The 22,603-nt window shown below is 47.2% G+C and overlaps 1 protein-coding gene across 1 annotated transcript in view; it reads left to right on the top strand.

Annotated features, from left to right (window-relative positions):
- The first annotated feature begins 1,047 nt into the window (after positions 1-1,047).
- ONECUT2 (one cut homeobox 2) overlaps positions 1,048-22,603 on the top strand; it is a 42,245-nt gene continuing 20,689 nt past the window's right edge. Inside the window, exons 1-2 of the mRNA XM_038744370.1 lie at positions 1,048-1,372; positions 1,415-2,527. Coding sequence (XP_038600298.1) covers positions 1,114-1,372; positions 1,415-2,527 — 1,372 coding nt within the window. The 5' untranslated portion in view covers positions 1,048-1,113. The remainder of the gene's footprint in view (positions 1,373-1,414; positions 2,528-22,603) is intronic.

Here is a 22,603-nt window from a genome sequence, read left to right as displayed (position 1 = left end):
AATAGCTCCCGGGAAGGGGCCTGAAGAAGGGGGTCTCCTTCTGTGGATCACAATTGGGCAGGGGGCCTAGGGGACACTGCATCTTTAAAATATCTCTCTCTCTCTTTCTCTCTCTCTGGCTCTGGCTCTCCCTCCCTCCCTCTCCGTCTCTCCTTGACGTTTGATTCCAGTGGCCGAGGAGGAAAAAAAGAGAGAGAGAGAGAGAGAAAAGAAAAACCCTCCCCGAGCCCTCAGCCAAACATGAAAGGTTGGATCCCGCCTCTCGCCCTCGCCATTGGTGGACGGGGCTGGCCACGGGGCTGGTCTCCGATTCCCCGTCTGTCCGCTGGCCGGCTGCGGCGTCCGTCTCCGCCGGGCCCGGCCCAGTCGGAGGGAGGGTAGGTTGTCGGAGGAGCGAATCCCTTCTGGACAGCTCCAGCTTCCCCAAACAGAAGACGTAAGAGGAGGGAAGGCTAGGACATGGAGAGGAGGAACCGCACCGGCCCGTCTGACAGAGACCGGTGATTCCCTCCCTCCCCACGCCCCTCCCTTCCCTCTCCCCAGGCCTCCCTCCTCCTCCTGGTCCTCCTCCTTCTCCCCGTGAACCCGGACCCTTTCCCCACCCCCCACGCTCTCCCTCTGTCTCACACACACACACACACTCACACACACTCCCTCTGTCTCTGTCTCACACACACACACACACACACACACACACACAAACCCTCTCCCTCTGTCTGTCTCACGCACACACACAGACCCTCTCCCTCTGTCTCTCTGTCTCACGCACACACACAAACCCTCTCCCTCTGTCTCTCTGTCTCACGCACACACACAGTCTGTCTCCCACCCACCCACACAAACACTCTCCCTCTGTCTCTCTGTCTCACGCGCACACACACACACACACACACACACACACACACACAAACAGTCTGTCTGTCTCCCACCCACCCACCCACCCATCCCCAGCCCGGCTTGCGGGCGCACAGGGACACCCGGACCCACACACAACCGAGAGGCCTTAACCCTCCCTCCCCTCCGAAAGAGCATCCCTCCGGTCCTCCTGCTCCTCCTCCCGCCGCTCCCGGTGCCGGTCCCGCTGGTCCATCCCCGCAGGCCCCGATGGACTGAATGAAGGCTGCCTGCACCGCCTACCGATGCCTCACCAAGGACCTAGAGGGCTGCGCCATGAACCCGGAGCTGACGATGGAAAGTCTGGGCAGTGTGCGCGGGGCGGGCGGCGGAGCGGGCGGCGGAGCAGGAGCAGGAGCAGGAGGAGGAGGAGGAGAAGGAAGAGGAGGAGGAGGAGGAGGAGGAGGAGGAGGAGGAGGAGGAGGAGGGGCGGGCCCTGAGCCCGACCTGCTGGGCAGCCCGAGCCCGCACCACCCGGGCGGCGGAGGAGGAGGAGGTGGAGGAGGAGGAGAAGCAAGAGGAGGAGGAGGAGGAGGCTCCCTGCGGGGGCCCCCGCCCCCGGCGGACCTGGGCTCGACGCCGGCCCGCTCGACCATGGCGAGCGGCCTGGCCTCCCTGCTGGACAGCGGCGGCGGCGGCGGCGGCGGCGGCGGGGATTACCGGCCGGACCTGTCCATCCCTCTGCACCACGCCATGAGCATGTCCTGCGACGCGTCGCCCCCGGCCATGGGCATGAGCAGCACTTACACCACGCTGACGCCGCTGCAGCCCCTGCCGCCCATCTCCACCGTGTCCGACAAGTTCCACCCGCCGCCCCCCGCGCACCCGCACCCGCACCCGCCCCACCACCCGCACCCGCATCACCACCACCACCACCACCACCACCACCACCACCAGCGCCTGTCGGGCAACGTGGGCGGCGGCTTCGCCCTCATGCGGGACGAGCGGGGGCTGCCGGCCGTCAACAACCTGTACGGCCCCTACAAGGAGATGCCCGGCATGGGCCAGAGCCTGTCCCCGCTGGGCAACGGGCTGGGCTCCCTCCACGGCCCGCAGCAGGGCCTGGCCGGCTACGGCCCCCCGGGCCACGACAAGATGCTGGGCCCCAACTTCGACGCCCATCACAGCGCCATGCTGGCCCGCGGGGACCAGCACCTGCCCCGGGGGCTGGGCACGCCGCCCACCGCTGCCATGATGTCGCACCTCAACGGCCTGCACCACCCGGGCCACCCGGGCCACCCTGGCCACCCTGGCCACCCGCCACCTCCTCCTCCTCCTCCTCCTCCTCCTCCCCCGCCGCCGCCGCACGGGCCGGTCCTGGGCCCCGGCCGGGACCGTCCGCCCTCCTCCTCCGCCTCCTCCCTGGGCGCCCCGGGGCCCGGCTCCGGCCAGCTGGAAGAGATCAACACCAAGGAGGTGGCCCAGAGGATCACGGCGGAGCTCAAGCGCTACAGCATCCCCCAGGCCATCTTCGCCCAGCGCGTGCTCTGCCGCTCTCAGGGGACCCTTTCCGACCTGCTCAGAAACCCCAAACCTTGGAGTAAACTCAAATCGGGCAGGGAGACCTTCAGGAGGATGTGGAAATGGCTGCAGGAGCCCGAGTTCCAGCGGATGTCCGCCCTACGCCTGGCGGGTAAGACTCGGGACGGCCGTCCAGAGGGGGCCGGCGGGCACGGGGGGCACGGGGGGTACGGGGGGCACCGGGGGCTCGGGGGGCCGGCGAGCGCGGAGGGCGGGGGCGCACCCGAAAGCCCCGGGGACTCCATCTAGCCAGGGGACGCCGAGGGACTTGCCTCCACCCCCCCCCCCCACTTTATCTCCCCTAGCTCCCCTCTCTCTTCTGTCTCTTTTCTCTCTCCCCAGCTCTCCCTTCCTGTCTCTGTTCTCTCCCCTTAACTCTCCTCTCCTGTCTCTTCTCGCTCTCCCTATCTCTTTTCTCTCTTCCCATCTCTCCTCTCTTGTCTCTATTCTCTCCCCTCATATCTTCTTTTCTGTCTCTTTTTCTCTCCCATCATCTCTCCTCTCCTGTCTCTTTTTCTCCCCCCTCTCTCTTCTGTCTCTTTTCTCTCTCCCCATCTCTCCTCTCGTGTCTCTTTTTCTCTCCCCTATCTCCCCTCTCTCTTCTGTCTCTTTTCTCTCCCCATCTCCCCTCTCGCTTCTGTCTCTTTTCTCTCCCCCTTCTCACCTCTCACTTCTGTCTCTTTTCTCTCTCCCCATCGCACCTCTCCTGTCTTTTTCTCTCCCCTATCTCCCCCTCTCTTCTGTCTCTTTTCTCTCTCCCCTTCTCTCCTCTCGCCTCTCTCTTCTGTCCCTTTTTTCTCTCCCCTTCTCTCCTCTCGCTTCTGTCTCTTTTCTCTCTCCCCTTCTCTCCTCTCACTTTTGTCTCTTTTCTCTCTCCCCATCGCACCTCTCCTGTCTCTTTTTTCTCTCCCCTATCTCCCCTCTCTTCTGTCTTTTTCTCTCTCCCCTTCTCTCCTCTCACCTCTCTCTTCTGTCTCTTTTCTCTCTTCCCTATCTCTCTTCTTTCTCTCCCATCTCCCCAATCTCTCCTTTCTCTTTCCTGACTCTCCTATCTATTTTTTTATCTCCCCTATCTCCCTTCACTCTTCTATCTCTTTTTCTCTATCCCCTTCTCTCCTTTCGCCTCTCTTCTGTCTCTTTTCTCTCTTCCCTATCTCTCCTCTTCCTCTCCTGTCTCCCCAATCTCTCCTTTCTCTTTCCTGACTCTCGTCTCCCTTCTTTCTTCTATTTCTCCCTTTCCACCTCCCTCTACCTTTTCTCTTTTCTCTCTATCTCCCCACTCTCGGGTATCTCCCTTCGGTCTGTCTCTTTTTTCTCTCCCCTATCTCTTCTCTCTCCTCCCCTATCTCCCCAGTCTCTCCTTTCTCTTTCCTGACTCTCGTCTCCCTTCTCTCTCCTATATCTCCCTTTCCTCCTCTCTCTCCCTTTTCTATCTCCCCTCTCTCGGGTATCTCGCCCGTTCTATCTCTTCCATCTCCGTCTCCCTAACTCTCTTCTCCCCCCCCCCCACACACTTTCTCTTTCTGTCTCTATGTCTCGTTCGTTCTTTAGCCCAAGCAGTCCCCGAGTCCGACCGAGTAGCCAAAAGTCCCTGACCAGAAGGGAGAGCTCCCTGGGAAGGGTGTCGGGCTTTCCCTGGACTAGGCTCTCATTCCTCCCCTCCGGCCCACCCTCAACTACTTTTTTGACCCTCTTCCCCTTCCCTTGGCTTTCTAGAGCCTAAAGTGGTAAGCGCGGTTAATTGGGGGTTGCCGGACTGCCTTATTTTATGTTCTCGCTAAGGGACGGGGAATTTGTCACTACCGGGAACGATTCCGCTTGTCCCAGTCTGATCCTATTTGCCCTGGGAATGTGGTGGACCAGTCTGGCTTCAAGGTCGCCGTTGATCGTGAGAGGGTGCCGGGAAGTGGGGTTGGGGGGTTGAGGGGGGTTGAGATTTTCTTAGGCAAAACGGGAGGGCTTCACTTCTATTCTTCGCCAAGCAAACTTCATTCTGCACGGTCCAAAGGCAAGGTCTAGGGGCAGAACTCCTGTCTGAGCCAAGAAAACGTGTCCAAGCCATCCACATCGGTGTGAATCTGGGCGATGCGGCTCTTCGTTCAGTTGTTCCGGAAGCTTTCCATAGTCCCATTGCAGTCGTTCGGGACCTTTCTCCCGCTCTAATGACTAAGAGAAAAGGAGAAATCCTGGGCTGTCTCCTTCCCACCCCCACTGAAACAGATCCCTAAGTGCGCCCTGCCTTTCCCCCTTCCCTTCGTCCGTGTGATTTCTGAGCGGTTTGGCTGCTTCCCTCGGCAGAGAAGCCCACTCTGGGCGAGGGACTGAGAAATTAAGATGCAAGTTAACGCATCGAGGAGTCAAACTGCAATCCCCCCCGCCCCCCCACCCCGTGCATTAAAGCAGCCTCTGATAGAGGTGGATTTGCAGTCCAGGGAGAAAACAATCATCACGTTTGGTATATTGTTCTAGGGTTGCATGAGTTCTTTGTGCCTCCTCTAGTGGCGGAAGAGCGAGATACAACCCTCTTTTGTTCTGAGAGGAACCTTCCATTAAGCTTGCTGGGCCTTCGGGGGAAGGCCGTGGGGAGGAGGGAGTGGAGAACGCATTTCGAGTGGTTACAAAATAAACTCGAAACTAAAGAACCTATGCGCGGGGACCAAGTATGTTCAGATAGTACGTCCTCCTTCAGACCCAGGGCCCAGGGAGAGAATGAACAATGACTCTTCCAGTCTTGCGTGTGAAACAAAACCATCAGACCTCCCCACCCCCCAGAAAGAACCCTCAAAACCCTGCATTGTCGAATAAGATTTGTTTCGGTATTGTAATGGAAAAAGTGGTGGATCCCTTGAGGATTAGCAAACTCGGAGGCACTTTTCGGGAGGTGCAGCCGGAGATCTGCCTAGGTGCATAGATGCAGGCATTAGGCTTCGGGACTCAGAGTCTTCCACTTGCTCGGAGACTGAGGGAGGATCGGAGTTAAAGATTTGGGAGGCTTCCTAGGGGTCGTCCACGCGCGAGCTTCACCGCAGAGCGATTCCTCCAGGTTGAGAGGTTCGTTAGCCTTTGACCAGCTGATTTAGCTAATGTGACAAGCAGCGTGTATGTCGACGCATCTTTAGGAGGCCTTCCTGTCCCCGTGTCCGCCTCTTCCACCCGCCTTCTGGGTGATTCAAATCTGTAGCAATTAATCGCTTCACAGTATTGATTAGCAGAAGGTAAATAAACCAGCTTTCTCCCTAACACCGTCCCCGGCTCCGGTGGGCCTGGGCTATTTGTGACAGAAACGCTCTTCTTTTCTAGTCGTTGCAAATGTTGATGGCAATTGTTACTTCTCCCTCCCTTCCAGCGGGTTGTTGCTCGTATTATAGATTGTGCTGGGCCGCGGAGAAAGCGAGAGGTGAAAGTAGTTATGAAATACACCATGTCAAGAATATTTTAAAAAAATGAAAAGGAGAGGTGCGCGGTCGGTCCTTTGTTTCTAGTTGTGGACGGAGATTGAAGGTCTGGGCTCGTCCTGGGTTCCCCAGGGCAGCGGGGAGGTAGATGAGAGGCAGGGTTGAGCCCTGGAAACTCGGCAGCCTTTGGGAGGACAATGAAGGGGGAGGGGAGTGTGACAGGGTGGGAGGGCGAAGGAAATGCACCTTCGGGACAAATTTCCACGCTTCTGGCTACTCCCTCCCTCGGGAATCAACCGTTTCCAGGAACAAGTTGGGCCGAAAAGTAACCAGCTTTTTAAAAAAACATTCATTATAATATACAAATATTAATTAATGTTCAGTGCTTAGGAGGGGAGGGACCGTGGAAAACCTTCCAAAAGGAGATCCCACTCCGAAACTTGAGACAGTTCCTCCTAATTCACCCAAGATAGGATGAGATGTAGGTGGGCGCTAGAGGACACAGGTGTGGCTAGAGAAAGTAAGCAATGTCTGAAAGAATCCAACACGCCTGTCTGGTATTTTGTCACTCCGAAGTATTTGTGCTTGCGTCTTCCTCTCTTATTTAGTATTAAACAGGGGGTGGGGTGGACGCAGAAGCATAAAACCTCATTTTCTGGTTGTTTTTCACCCACCACTGAATGTTATTTTTTTTTTCAGAGGAGGCTTTTCCTCCCATTCCCGCCGAGGGCTCACTCGGCTTTAGTAAAATATGCAGTAGCTGGGATTTGGTGGGGAGGTATTATGTGTTCAAAACAGCTACAGAGACCAGGAAGAGAAAAGCTGAGGCCATCGCCCCATGAATTATTGATAGGAATCTCTGCACGACCCAGAACTGGAGAGGGAGGTCCACGTCATTTGGCTTTGGGTTAAACAGGCACAAACCGAGAGCCTGGGATGTGGGTTCTTCCTCCTTCACTGACACTCAAGGTGAAAGTGGCTGCCAAGAGGAGCCCTCCGGATATTTAGCACACTGTTCTGCCCAGGCGGGCTCCGGGGGGTCCCTGTGGAAGGAAGGGAGGGAGGAGCTTGGGGGAGGGGTGTATGTGTGTGTGTGTGTGTGTGTGTGTGTGTGTGTGTGTGTGTGTTAGTTAGGGGGCAGGGGAATCAGAAACAGAGTCTGGTCTCTGGGACTCACTCTTCCTAGGGGAGGAGTTTAGATATTTTCCTTCCTGTCTTGCCCGGAGTTGTTACTCTCTCTCCCCTTCTGCCCCCACTCCTTACTCCTGCACCTTTTAAAGCCACCGAATCAAGAGGTTTTGGAGACCTCACCACAGTATGCAAGGTTTCCTAGGAGCTTTTAGAGAAGGGGGAGGTAAATTTCCCAGAAAGCCAAATAAGTCCAAAAACAAGAAGAAAAGCAGTAATGCTTTAATGTGATCTCTAGTGTGATAACATAAAGCCATAGCCGATCCCTTCTGAAAAACGGCAATGTTTTCCATCCCTACCCGCCGATCCTTGATTTCAGTTATTTTAGTAATTGAGTTGAGATTCCTTGATCGGAAAAAAAATCACAGTCTTTTTCTGCCTTTGGGATTAGCTAGATTGAACAGGTTTTAAAACATCGCGACTAGGGAGATTGGCTGTAGCACCAAAAAAAAGGAAAGGGAGAATTGGTGGGGGGCGGGGGGAGGGAGGGAAAGAGGTAGCGCCTCCTCCCTTAGTTGACTAGGGAAAGTGCCGTGGCCACTCCACCCCCTCAGCCTGGATGCATGATCCGCCAGGAGATGGAATCGTTCTTGGTAAATAATAATAATAATTGTTCATTCATTCAATCGTATTCATTGAGCGCTCACTGTATGCAGAGCACTGTACTAAGCGCTTGGAAAGTACAATTTGGCAACAGATAGAGACAGTCCCTACCCAACAGCGGGCTCACAGTCTAGAAGAGGGAGACAGTAACACAACAAAACAAGTAGACAAGTGTCAATACCATCAAAATAGATAAATAGAATTGTAGATATATACACATAGTTAATAAAATAAAAAGAATAATAAAAGTGTAAAAATATACACAAGTGCTGTGGGGATTGTGAAGGATGTGCCAAGCACTTTTCTAAGCGCTGGGGTAGAGTCAAGCTAATCAGGTTGGACACAGTCCCTTTCCTACATAGGGCTCACAGTCTTAATCCCCATTTTACAGATGAGGTCACAGAGAAGTAAAGTGACTTGCCCAAGGTCACACAACAGACGGTGGAGTCGGGATTAAAACCCAGGTCCTTCTGCCCGAGGCCCGTGGTCTATCCACGATAGAGGAAGAGGGCCTGCGGGGAGGGAGAGAGCTTTTAGTCTTTTAGGGCTTCTAACCGTGCTTTTCTTGAGGAAGACACGGTTATTAAGTGGTCCTTAAATCCTTAAATCCTCGTCATTTGAGGTTTGTCACCTAACCGGTGAAAGCGGGAGTGCAGTGCGATCCCGGGGGAAGAGAACCGGAGAAAATAAGCTACTTTATGATTGGTTTCATTAGCATGCTTAGTATGGATGGTTTGGCGATGCAGCCCGGGACGCTGGACCGCATGGATAACCACATTGTCCCGCTCCGTGTGACCTAACTGCCATAAGACACATAACCTCTGGCCTTCGAGTGAGCACATCCCTGCCGTGCTCCGTCAAAGTGTGACGAGATCCAGCTTTCCCGCGTCGTACAGAAACATACAGAACACTGGTATGACACATAAAATATTTTTGCTTGATGGGCTGATCGGATTAATAATTGAAGAACCCACTACTGTCCTTGCCTCTTCAAGTCCCTGGTGAATCAATAACACCTTTCTAATATGCATTAGTGCGGGAGCGCAGAGAGTGCCGAGGGGCGGAGGCGAAACGCACACCCGCGAAATCACCGAAGCAGTGAGGATCTCGTGAAATCAGAAAGTCTTCGCCTTTATTTTTATTCCAGCCTTTCCGCCGTGTGGTAATGTCGCTTTCTCAAACAAATGTGTATATGGAGGGAGATCGATGCAGATAATGTTTAGAAGATTAAAAGAGCATTTATGCTGGCAACAATAACATAAACGTGTGGACCCAGATTTCATTGATCTGGAACTTGATCCGGCTAGTTTCCAGTAAACCTGATGGTGAGTTCTTCCCAGAACAGGCGTCTTCACCACCATCGCCCTCTCAGTCTCCCCTTCTCTCCCTTAGTCCCCCCTTCTCTCCCTTAGTCCCTTCCCTCTCCCCTTCCCTACCCCCCCACCCCCTTTTTTAAAAACTCCCATGTGTCTCTTTTCTTCCCTTCTTTCTTTTCCTACCTTCCTCCTTTCCAAAGGCTTTTCTCTCTCCCCTTCGTAGCCTTTCCCTCCCAGTCCCTCTATTCTTCCCTCATTCTCGCCGCTTCCCTTTTCCTCCCCATCCCTGAACGCTGCAAACCCTTCCATTCCTAAAAATTTGGAGAGGCCGATTGTGGAAGGTAATGGAAACAGGGACGATTCAACGTTTCGTCCAATTCTCATTTCTAGAGATTTACCGTTTTGCCGGCTCTTATAAATGACCACAGAATCATTTGTGTAGCAGAGGTAATACTAGAGTCTTTATGTATTTCACCCTTTTTAAAATTTTTTAAGGAGTATCTTTATAGACAAAAGCCCTCTCGGGACTTTTTCTAATAAGGCTCCCAAAACAGTGTAGCACAGCTGGAAACAGATGCGTTTTACATTTGAGGGTACAACAATAATTTACGGCAAAGGAGGAAAAGGCTGGAACTTAATTTTTTTCTCTTCGGTAACACCTAACGCCGAAGCTTACAGAGCATTTCATGATCTGGTTTCATTTTAAACATTAGAAAGCAAGAGTCAGAATCCCTCGAGGGAGAAAGAATTTAAGCATCGAATGTAAATAACTCTGGGTTAGGGCTTCTCCGAAGCATGCCCCTCTATCTTGGGGAAGTCAGGAGAAACCAGAAAGTATTTTTTTTTTCTGGAATCCCCGCTCTTTTTCATCGCAAAATGTCGATCTGGAGAATACGCTTTCCAAATAGGAAGTCTGTAGGCCAGTGATCTGCACATGTCCAGCATAAAGATTGCTCTTTGAGTGGACTATATAGTGCCTCTGGAGGAACGCCAATGGTACTCTTTAGTGAACGCCCTGGAGTCGGTGATCAGGGGGGCATCTTTGAAGATCCCGAATTAGCCGTTGCAGTGACCTTCAGGTGGGGATGGGGGTCTGCAACCTCGAAGAAAAGGAGCCTTCGCCCCCCACCCCCAGTTTCTTCCACCTCCACTCCTCCCCCGACCTCCCCTGAGCACTCGGTGGGAGACGAAGGAGCAACTTTGATCCCTGATATATATTCTGGCCCTAGCTTTCTGAGATTTATACGAGAGCACTTTGAGTAGTCACCCTGTATACTAGGCACACTTTCCTCTTCCCTTCCCCCAGCTCTCGCCTCCAAAATGTTGAATTTGCAGGAAAAAAGTGCTCGTGATTGGGTTGGAATTTTGTGAAGGGAGAGAGAGTGAAAAGAGCATAGAAGACTCCTATGTTTAAATAAATCAGTAGTATAAAGATTGCGTCCGTTTCCTTTCAAAAAGAGAAAATCACAAACTGGAAAGGAAGCATGCCACAAAGGCAATCTTGTTTTAAAAAACCCGAAAACAACAAAACGAATTCACCGTCCCAATAACATGAGAGTTGAAGGCCACAGATAATTGCAGTTTCCCAAATCTTTGTGGGACCCTCTTCAGCTGGAAAAGCTCCCCACTTGATAGCAGATCAATCACCAGGGGTCTGTCCAGTGAGCACCACGGCGAGGGGAGAGATGCCGGCTTCTGGGTTTCCTCAGATCCCACTCCCAAATCAGCCACCCTACCCTGGAGCACGACGGTGTCCTTTCTGGATCCCGGGCAGAAACAATACCTGTTTCCTCTGCACCTTGCCTGAGTAGGATCTTTGGGGATGACTCTGGAGCTGATTAGCGTCACCAATCCCCAGCCCCGCTCTTCCTGAAAAATTCCAGAAGGCTCTTGATCCGCTATCCTGGGATGAGAGTCCACCCAATGGAGTTTGAGGCAGGGAGGCGAGAACGGGGGTCTGAAGGGGCCTTGAAGGGCCTCTGGTCTCCAGTGTTCCATGGAGCTACCTACATTCTCCCATGGTTTCAAGTGCCTCTCGGCTCCCTCTCCGCGGGGCTGGGAGAGAAGGGAATGGGATGGTGGAGGGAAAGGGGAGGCTGCTGAGGGAGCCACCGACCAGGGCCCAAAAGCCTAGGTGATGGCTAAGCCTTTCTGGAGGTGGAGGAAGTGCGGGGTGAAGAGGAAACCTCCCCCAGGTGGTTGACAAAGTTCCTTTAGGCAGAGAAGGAATGAAATGTCTAGCGACTGCGGAAAGAACATTACTGAAGAGGGAAAATGTTAAAAAGAAAGAAAAATTCCGCCTACCCGGATCATTCAAAAGAAAAGACCGGATCTGTATTCAGCCTGGGCTGCTCTCTGTCGTTTGAGGTTGCATTACTCTGGCGCAGGCGGCAGACTTTGTTTGGGTGAGGAGGACACCTCCAATGTAATTTAATCGGCGTTGGACTTTGGCTCGTGTAATCAAATATACATATACTTTCTCCTGCAGGAAGAAAAATAATTTCACTCTAACACGTATTGACTTTAGGGGCATGTAATCTCGGGAAACCTTCACATTTTAAAGGGAAATGGAAAATTAAGGGGGAAAAGAACCCACAGTTTTAGCCGTGGTCCCTGTCGCTGTTCAAGAGGAGCCCACTACCTACTTGGAAAGAGCAAGAAGAAGGCATTCCTGGAACTCATTTATTTGCTGCTCCTATTGTCAATATTTTTTTTCTACAGGGAGCAGAGGAGCCTTCAGCTCCATCGAGGAGGGACCCAAGGCAATCAGTCTGTGTAGATCTATAATGTGGTCAGAATCTGGGCTGGCCGGTTGACTCCATCTCCAGGATTTATGCTCTCTGCTTCATTTTTATTTGAGCTGATCTATCTTTGGTGACTGGACCCCTGTCATCCTTTCTGAGGCATCCTTTTATGTTTGCACAGCTTCTTGAGTGAGAGACTCCCCTGAGCAAGCTGGCGTGGTTCCGGTTTTCTCGCTACAATTGTCGGGTTGGGAAGAATGCTGAGGGTTGGCCACAGGCAGCAGCTTGCCGTCTTCCAACAGGCCCTAGATGAGAAGTGGGATCCTTCATTAAGGAGGGTAGCTGCAATCTGCTCAGGCCTGTGCAGAGTTAAGTAGCACCCCCAGGGCTCAGAGCAAGCTGCTTGCTGCTGCTGCTGATACTACGGCAACAGCTCTCCATGAGCCGAAGCAAGTTTAGACCCTCTTCTCCCACCCCCTCTAAGGGAGTAGGGCATTGTCTAAGTTGAGTCTGTTAGAAAATCTGTTGTAAACACAGATCCATTGATTTGCATTTGTCAGGGAGGAAAGTTAAACCAGTGAAAAGAGAAGCCCTCACCCTTTTATGCAGGGCCAGGGAAACCTTTCATATCGATCCCATTGATCCAACCTTTCCCTTTAAGGAAACCACATAGTTAAAGACCCTCGTTCAATAGATTTACCCTTCGTGCTTGTGATATTCCTTTAAGTGTTCTCATCTAGGATAGTGCGGCATTAAGCCTACAATCCAAACCAAACAAAAATGAAACTGAAGGGAAAGAGGGGGAAGCCTGCTGGAAAATAAAATCAAACTGAAACACCAGCCTGGAAAGTGTAATGATTCCTTTGGTGGTGTTTCTTCAGTCTAATCAATGCAATGATTCACTTAGAAAGAGGTAAAATACTTTTTATATAAATAAGTAAAAACAATGATATGTAAAGTAGTGTTGTTATTACTTTCTTTTTCTTTTTTTAAAACGAGCAGAATTATTCCAAATTGAATTGATTTGGGCTGCTTACTTAAATTCGCAGACCATACTGCTTATGTATGAGTGCAACAATATTTCAATACTAATGGCACTGGGGGTAGGGCCACAAATGGATCACCATTTGTTGATGAATGAAAGAACAGAATCCATAACATTTTAAGAAGGGATATTAGAGAATCTTTATTCAGACATAGCTTACTGAAAACAATTCAAATGAGAATGGGCTGCAGTAAAATGAAATACTATACTGAGATTTGTGCCAGGATGAAATACAGGGGCATACTGCAAATGAATAAAGCATGTTTTCCTTCTTGGCCATAGCTTATGGAATAATGCAGACAGAATAAGAGATGTTAAAATGACACACAATAAGAAATAAGAAATAGTATTTTCTTTGGTTGTCATTCAAAATGCCTTCAGCTTTGAAGGGTATTTTCACTTTCGAGGACAGTTACTGTAGCTCAGTTTTATGAATTCTCCCTTTTTTTGCTTTGCAGATAAAAGCAGATGGCCTTTTAAATGCTATGCTTCACTAGGTGTTTTGGGAGTTCTTTGGTGTTTCTTTGTGAGTGTGTGTGAGAGAGAATGAGAAATATTAATGATTCCTTAGGTGAGCTAATGTATTTATCTGTTCAGTGAGTTCAAAGGGCAGAGTTCAGCTATGGTTCAGGTTAATTGAACACGCAGCAATGTGCTTCCTGTGAAATACTGAACCAGAAAAAAAGTATGTTCCTTAAAATATTATGTTAGGTAAACACATTCAAAATGAAATGAAATGAAAATGGTTTCATCGTGAAGTTTGATGTAAACTGAACAACACAACTTAGCTTCAGGGACGCCTGGTTAAACAAAAAAAAAATTAGCAGTAACAAAAAAAATTAAAACAAACGAACGAAAAACCCTTTGCGTCTCTCTGGGGAAGAAGTGTATGTATCCTCATTGGTTAATTGCTTTATTGGTACCACTGACCTGCAGGGCAGCTGCAGGGCCTGAACGGAGGCTCAGTTTCCAGAATAATGTGCTCCATTAGGATGGAGCAAGACATTTTTGTTTACTCAGTCGGAGCTTCTTGCAAAGTGTCATTAGGCTAGACAGAACTGTTTGCTGCTCTGACAACCAAAGGTCACTGATAGCCCTACTGTACAAATATCGGTCCTCTTAGGCTGGGTAACGGGGGACGACGACGATAGTTCTAATCCTAACTAGAGAACCTGCAACTCCTGTTTGTCCCCCCCGCCACACACACACACACACCTCCCCAGTCACACTTGACCAATAAAAACGGTTGCATAGCTTGTTTACGTTTCCCGATTGCTGAATCATGTTATTGATGATTAAACAGTTTGGGACTAAGCCACCATCAATCATTCATTTCAGGAAAAAAAAATCCTGTAATTGACCCTCCCTTTCCTATTTATAATCCCTTAATCACTGCGCATTTCAGTAAACACAAATGTGCAAACAGTGCTTTTAGCTGGAATATAGACCCCATAAGTGCATGGATCAAGAAGAAGACAGATCTGTAAACACTGCTGGCGACAGCCGCTGGATTCTCATCTACTGAGCTCCCCGGAGACAAGTGGGTGACTCTAAATTACTGTTCCACTGTTCACTAGATCGCCGCCTGCCGGGAACATTCTTAATATATACAAAAAGACAGTTCAGATACCTTCCTTATATCTCCTCTTTCTTTCAGAGCAACCACACATCCAACCCCTACTGGTCTGCTGTTAACCGAATTCTCTACTAATCCAAAGCCAGAGACAACCAACTCTAAGTAGCGGGTGGCGAATAGGATTTATTTTTTTTCCACTGGGATTACAGTCGGCTGCCTAATAGGAAAATTCATGAGAGAATAAGTGGAAGGGTGTTGAGAGCCTGGAGACAGGGGGTGAGAAGAGGAAAAGAGAGACCGAAGAGGAGGAAAGGTGAGAGAGAGAGAGGGGGAGAGAGAAAAAACAACCAACCAACAAACAAACAAAAAACCCAAACGAACAATCTCCTTTGTCGAGAAAAGAACCCAGTCGTGGCTCTGGGTAACGAAGAGGTGAAACAGCCTGACTGCAATAGCAAATAAATAAGGCGATCAGCTTGTCGGGCATAGTATTCAACTGAAGCATTCAGTAGGAATAACAGCTAAATTGTCCTGCTCGCTGTAGCTTTGTGGGCGGCAGATGTTTCCAGACTCTCCTCGCCATTTATTCCAGCCCCAGAGTCCCGGGAAGCAAGACGCCTCGGGGCTGTTGCTGCAGCTGGGTCTTTGGCGTGGATTTCAGGACCACGAACAGTTACTAGCTTTGCAATCCCGGGGAGCCGAAGGGCTGAGATCAGAGGAAGTTTCTGTCTCTAGAGACAAACTGGCTTGAAGCCTTGGACAAGTCTCTGACTGATGGCACCAGCTCTACAGATTGCTGCGCCGCAGAGAGCTGAGTCTCGGGGTTTTCTCTCGTGCTGGGATGCCTCCTTGCTCGGCTGTGTGAGGCCAGGGACAATAAAAGGAGAGAAGAAGGCGTGTGGCGAAGGGGACAAAAGAGGCTAAATGATCTTCTTCTTCAGATAAGGAGAACAGATGCCATTTCTGGGGGAGTTTCACTCCTGCTTCCTGATTTTCTGCCTTCCTCAGAAAGGGAAATCTTTCACCACTGAGTTCCTCCAGATTTAGATTTTTCTTTCGATACTGAATGTTTATATATTCCCACACTTTCTTTAATCCAGCTCCTATTCCTTACAGGGCTCTGTGCATGATAAACTTAGGCAAGTTCGTGTTTATTCACTAACTTTGGACTTTATGGTATTTTAAAGAGTAGGTTTTCTTCACCTATAGTTGTAGGCCAAATCTAAGATTGAAAACTAAACTGACTACCCCCTTTCTGACACCAACCTTCCCTCTTCCCCCTGCCCCCCGACTTCTCCTCCCCCACCCCCATACACACACAAACCTTGGGCATACTAGATTTGGACAAATTTAGAACTCCATCTGTGGAATTGTCTTCATTAGGTTTAGAAGCCCAGAATTCACTAAAATGAGTCCTCTCTTATGAAAAGGAAAACCATTCTTCAGAGACGTAGAGAAATTAAGTAACTTGCTTAAGGTCATGGAAAGAGTCAGATGGCCTTGGCCAGAATGAGAGTTGACACTGGGCACTGACCCCTGAACCAAGCCTTCTTCAATCAATTGCTTTGACTTCTATTCTGTATCTAGCAGAGAGGAATCTGACGAACCTCTTTGAGAATGCCCAGCAGGCCTGAGCCAAATCCATATTTTTTCATCCATCACAAAAGAGCTGTTATAATTGATCAGGGCAGAGAGCTTCTGTTTATTTCCTGCTCATCGGTTCTGCTCTCGAGAGCTACAGGGGGCTTTCCTGGAAGTGAGGAGGATGAGGCAGACTTGTAACCATTTTGAGAAAGTAAACCTGACAAGCTAAGGTGAAGGTTCATTCAAGGGTAAAATTTGTCTCCAAATTAAAAATCCATCTTTAAATCTTAAAATCACCTCTTGTTAAGGAAAAAGAACTGATAGTGGTGAAGCCATTTGAGATAGGCATGGAAAGGAAGAATCCTTTTGGGGGCTAGGTACCTAAAATCCAGCTGCAAAACAGAATTGGATTAGGCCTGACTGCTCCAAAATGCCAGAGAACTGCCTCTTAAAGGTGTTTGAAGAGCACTGAATCAGAACAGTTTCTTCAAATCATGTTAAATCTCAAAATTTCAGACATACATTTCTGAAAGCATTTTTGTCCCATTACAGCACTCCTATTTTTAGAAGCTGTAGGTCTGAACTTACGAGCCGCCTTTCTGTTTTATCTGATGTTCATCGTTACATCTTGTTTACATGCAGTGTTTGCTCTGGGTAGGTTATATTACCAATAATTTGCACGATGTAAGCATTTAAATATGGTTGAATGAATGCATTTCCTTTTGATTTTCATTTGGATGGCCTTTAAGCTGCATACGTTATTATGCTCCAGTTTGAATTAGTATCCTGCCCGCTTTGAAAATTACCAAACCAATAGAAAAATAAAAGAACTGTTCAGTGGCTAGGAAATCAATAGCATTGATATCCACATTTTGAATAGTGAAAGAATTTTGGAATCCATTTTTGGCATTACATCAAAATTTCAAGGACAGTTGAAGAATTTTAGAGGCCTATTAAAATATAAGTAATAATAACAATTTTAAGATAATTATTGCAATCTGTTTAAATTAATAATTTCTATTTTAATAGCCTATAAAATATGTAAATACTGTTCCTTCAGTACCTTGCACACAGTAAGCACTTAAATACCACTGATTGATTGATCTCTCTATTAAACCCAGTTCAGGGTAATACTGTACCTGTACTATGTCTGTTTCTCAAAGGACCTATACAGATAGAGATATAAGCTCATTCACTCTCTCAAAATATCTATAGTGGAATACAGAATGTTAAGTGAGAATCTCAGCTTTAGACAGAGTCTCTGGATTTCAGTGTCTTTTTTTATTTTAGTCTTAGACACCACCTATTTCATTATAAGTTAATTTGTTTCTGATATTTCCTTTTGTTCTTTTCTCTTTAAGAGAGGGTATTTTTCTACATATTGGTTTTGACCTTTGGCTGAAATCATTGCTTATGTAATCTAAAATGGATTTTCATGTCAACCTGAAATGAGGCATGGACTTAGTATGTGGAAAAAATAGTGCATATGATCACTCATTTACACAAAAGTGATTATTTTATTTAAAACAATTATCAGTATTTCTTCCAAGCAAAAAAGCCAATGTCCAAAATTATGTAACAGATTAGAGGATATTATTTCCTTTATTAAATTATTTTGATGATCCTTGAAAACCATTTTCATTTTTAATATCCATGTCAGCACTTGATATTTTGCAAGTAAATGGACTAAGAGTGTCAAATTAATGTACCAGTTAAAAGAAATGAGTGCATTCCACTTAGAATTTAATCTTCATATGGTCAGAGCAGGACTGTAGAGTGTTCCAGATCACTTCAGTGCCTTGTTTAACTCACATTCAGGATAATTTTGCACCTGCACTGGCTTTGATTCTTAAAGACCACATCCAAATGAAGATATAACTTCCCTCACTGTCTCAGTATAATGTTTAAAATTGTCATGAGCAAACATTCTTTTCTTAAGCCTATCCATTTTCTTCTACCTGTAGACTTTTGAAAATATATGAATGCACAACTTCAAATTTTTATCCTCTTTTGTCTGACCCCTTCACATGTATCATCTTATCTTCACAACATTCATCCCTTCACTGCACAGAAACCACCCCTTCAAAGGTCACAAATTACCTCCTTCTTGCCAAATCCAATGGCCTGTTCTCCATCTTAATCCTCCTCGAACCCTCAGCTGCCTTTGATACTATCGACCACTCCCTTCTTCTGGAAACATTATCCAACCTTGGCTTCACTGACACTGTCCTCTCCTGGTTCTCCTCCTGTTTCTCTGGCCACTCATTTTTATTCTCTTTTGTGGGATCCTCCTCTGCCTCTCACCACCTAACTGTGGGAGTCCCTCAGAGTTCAGTTCTGGGTCCCCTTCTATTCTCCATCTGCACACACTCCCTTGGAGAACTCATTTGGTCCTATGGATTCAACTGCCACATCTTAGCAATTCAACATTTCCATCCCTGATCTCTCTCCCTCTTTTCAGTCTCACATTTCCTCCTTCCATCAAGACATCTATACTTGGATGTCCCACCGATACCTCAAACTTACCATGTCCAAAACAGAACTCCTTACCTTCCCACCATATCCATATCCCCCTACCATGATTTTCCCATCACTGTAGACAACATCACCATCTTTCCTGCCTCACAAGTCCATAACCTTTGTGTTATTCTTGACTCATCTCTCTCAGTCAACCCACATATTCAATCTATCATGAAATCCCATAAGTTCAACCTGCACAACATGACTGAAATCCACCCTTTCCTCACCATCTGAACTGCTACCACATTAAGCCAAGTACTTATCCTAACCCACCTTGATGACTGTGTTAGCTTCCATGCTGACCTCCTTGCCTCCTGTCTCTCTCCACTCCAGTCAATTCTTACCTCTGCTGCCCAGATCATTTTCCTACAAAAATTGTTTAGTCCATGTTGTCCCACTCCTCAAGAACTTCCAGTGGTTGCCCATCCATATCCGCATCAAACAGAAACTCCATTCCATTGGCTTTAAAGTAAGCTGTCCTACTACAAACCAGCCCACACACTTTTCTCCTCTAAAGCCGACCTATGCACTGTACCTTGATCTCTTCTTTCTCTCTCCAAACTCTTGTCTGTGTCGCACCTCAGGCCTGGAACAATCTCCCTCCTCATATCCGACAGACACCTACTCTCCTCCCCTTCAAAGACTTATTGAAGGCACATGTCCTCCAAGAGGCTTCCCTGACTAAGCCCTAATTTCCTCTCCTCCCATTCCCTCCTGTGTCACCCTGATTTGCTCCCTCTACTCACACCTGTCTCATCCCCACAGCATTTATTTAATTATCCATCATTAATTGATTTGTATTATTGTCTGCCTCCCCCACCAGACCGTAAGCTCAGTGTGTGTAGAGAATGTCTACAAATTCTGATATATTGTGATATTGTACTCTCCCAAGCACTTAGTACTTTGATCCGCACATAGTAAATGCTCAATAAATTGTTTTGCTTGATTTACTGAACATTTCTAGGAGGTAGAGAAGCATCATCATCATCATTATCACCATTGCAATTTTAAAGAAAAACATAGAAAGGTTAAGAGATTCACCCAAGATTATGCAGCTCTACTGTTCTGTCTTCTAGAAATAATAATAATAATAATTGCACTTTTGTTAAGCATTTGCTATATGCCTGACACTGTACTAAGCACTGAGGTACATATAAGATAATCAGGTCGTGCACAGTCCCTGACCCATAAGGAGCTCACAGTCTTAGTAGGAAGAAGAACAGGTATTGAATTCCATAGATGAGGAAACTGAGCCTCAGAAAAGTTAAGTGACTTGCCCAAGGTCCATCTAGACTGTCCTTTTAGACTGTAAGCTTGCTGTGGACAGGGAACATATCTACCAACTTTGTTATATTGTTATACTGTACAATGCTCTGCTCTGCATATAGTAAGTGCTCAATAAATACAATTGACTGATCATAGAGCAGGCAAGTGGAACAGCAGGATTAGAACCCAGGTCCTCTGACTCCCAAGCCTTTGTTCTTTCCACTGCCACTAACCTCCTCACTGTGCCTTGTTCTCACGTGTCCAGCCGTCAACCCCTGGCCCACATCCTATCTCTGGCCTGGAATGCCCTCCCTCCTCACAACCGCCAAGTTAGCTCTCTTCCTCCCTTCAAAGCCCTACTGAAAGCTCACCTCCTCCAGAAGGCCTTCCCAGACTGAGCCCCCTCCTTCTTCTCCCCCTCCTCCCCCTCCTCATCCCCCGCCTTACCTCCTTCCCTTCCCCACGGCACCTATATATATGTATATATGTTTGTGCATATTCATTACTCTATTTATTTTACTTGTACATATTTATTCTGTTTATTTTATCTTGTTAATATGCTTTGTTGTCTGTCTCCCCCTTCTAGACTGTGAGCCCTCTGTTGGGTAGGGACCGTCTCTATATGTTGCCAACTTGTACTTCACAAGCACTTAGTACAGTGCTCTGCTCACAGTAAGTGCTCAATAAATATGATTGAATGAATGAATCCATCAAACTAGCTCTCTTCCCCTCTTCAAAGCCCTACTGAGAGCTCACCTCCTCCAGGAGGCCTTCCTAGACTGAGCCCCCCCTTTTCCTCTGCTCCTCCTCCCCATCACTCCTACTCCCTCCCTCTGCTCTACCCCTCCCCCTCTCCACAGCACTTGTGCATATTTGTACGTATTTATTACTCTTATTAACGATGTGTATGTATCTATAATTCTATTTATCCATTTTGTTGGTACTGATGCCTGTCTACTTGTTTTGTTTTGTTGTCTGTCTCCCCCTTCTAGACTGTGAGCCTGTTGTTGGGTAGCGATTGTCTGTATCTGTTGCCAAATTGTACTTCCCAAGCAGTTACTACAGTGCTCTGCACACAGTAAGTGCTCAATAAATACAATTGAATGAATGAATGAATAACTAAATAGCAGGTTACGCCTCTTTCACGTGATCAGTTGGCCTAGACCCTTGCATCCAATAACTTCATGTCCCTTTTTAAAGTCTTTCTTTTTTCAGTTAAGAATGCATGTTTATGCCTATATTTTCATTGAACTAATCCCCAAGCTTCTGGATGCTAATATACCATAAACAGCCTCCAGACTTAAATTAACCATTTTTACTCTACACTGTGCTTCATTCCGATTCCGAATCCTAAATTCCTCATTCCAAACCATTTCAGTGTTAGTGTTTGAATGTAGAATTTAAATCCCCTTTAGAGGAGTACTTTTAAAGGACCAAATAGCATTCATTTTCATAAACAATTAGTTCATTTTGGTATAATATTATAACTTGCAGTTTTAGCCTTATGACTCCCCTTTTCTTGCATCTCACATGCTATGTTGTAAGGAGGCATTTTCATTTTTCCTCACATCCAGATTTCTTCCAGATGGATTCCTCTTAAGCATTCCTTGAGTTAAAATTTTAAATAATTTCATGTGGGGGTGGCAGTTAGAAATGCTCTCTGTGCATGTTCACTGGCTGTATACACTGACAATGTGTTTATTTGCATCTTCATTCAAATAGTTTCTAGTTACATAATGGTTTTGTACACAGTGGGGTACTTAACCTGATTTATATTGATCTCAATTGCTCTCATTTGTGCATACTTAATTCAGAGAGGTAATCAAATTGATTTCCAAGTCTTACTTTTTTAAGAGATTGTCCTAACATAGATATTTAAGAGGTTGCGCTAACTAAATTGTCTGAAAAGAAAAACATTTTAAACCCCTGGAAGTCATTTCAATGGTCATTTCATTGTGTTCTGTATTTCTAACATAATTAAATTTCCTTCACATTGAGGTCTGTTTGAAATTTAATTGAGAAATATTTTTGAGTTCCATTGGGCAGATAACTTTGTTTAGCCATATTTGCACTGTGCACATATGAAATGGTCTCTAGTGGATCAATATGCATTGCTTACACTTAGGAAAGATGCAGAAAAATGACACCTATGAGAGGTAGATGAAGTATCTAGTTATTCATAACAGTTACTGCTTCTGGTTATTGCAGTTGCCCACTTTATAATTGGAAAAAGTCAGTGCACTTCATGAATTAGGATTTGTCAGAACTGAATTTGGCTGATTCAGGTGAGCAGTGGCCTAAACCTCAAATCCTGTGTGAGGAATTCCTATCTACTAATATATTCTATGTATTTTTAATGGCATTTGCTAAACACTTACCATGTGCTAACCACTGGGGTAGATACAAGATAATCCATATTGGACATAGTCCCTATCCCACATGGGACTCACAGTCTTAATCTCCATGTTACAGATGAGATAACTGAGGCACAGAGAAGTTAAGTGACTAGTTCAAAGTCACACAGCAGACAAGTGGTGGGTGGTTGGGGGAGAGGGCAGGATTAGAACTCAGCTCCTTTCCTGTTCTTTCCACTAGGCCTCACTGCTTCTCATTCAGGTCTGCCTGATGGGTGACCAGAAGCTTCACTGAGTGTGACAAAGAGGAAAAGGGAGGGAGTACTGCAATGAAAAGGAACAGAGGAACATACCACTTGATTTTCAAAATTATAATCTCCAGGGTTGCTTGAGCGACCTATATTAGTTATGTCTGTCCACCACATGGAGTAAGCTCCTTGAGGAAAAGGATTGTATCTACTAACTCTATTAAACACTCCCAAAGTGCTCAGTAAATAAAGTGCCCTGTACACAATAATACTCAAAAAATATGATCAATTGATTAGGTCAAAGAATAAGTATCATAATAAGGACTGGCCCAAATCTGTCCTTCCTTCC

This window comes from Tachyglossus aculeatus, chromosome 3 (assembly GCF_015852505.1).
Source record: "Tachyglossus aculeatus isolate mTacAcu1 chromosome 3, mTacAcu1.pri, whole genome shotgun sequence".
NCBI lineage: Eukaryota > Metazoa > Chordata > Mammalia > Monotremata > Tachyglossidae > Tachyglossus > Tachyglossus aculeatus.
This window is presented reverse-complemented; position numbering and strand designations above follow the sequence as displayed.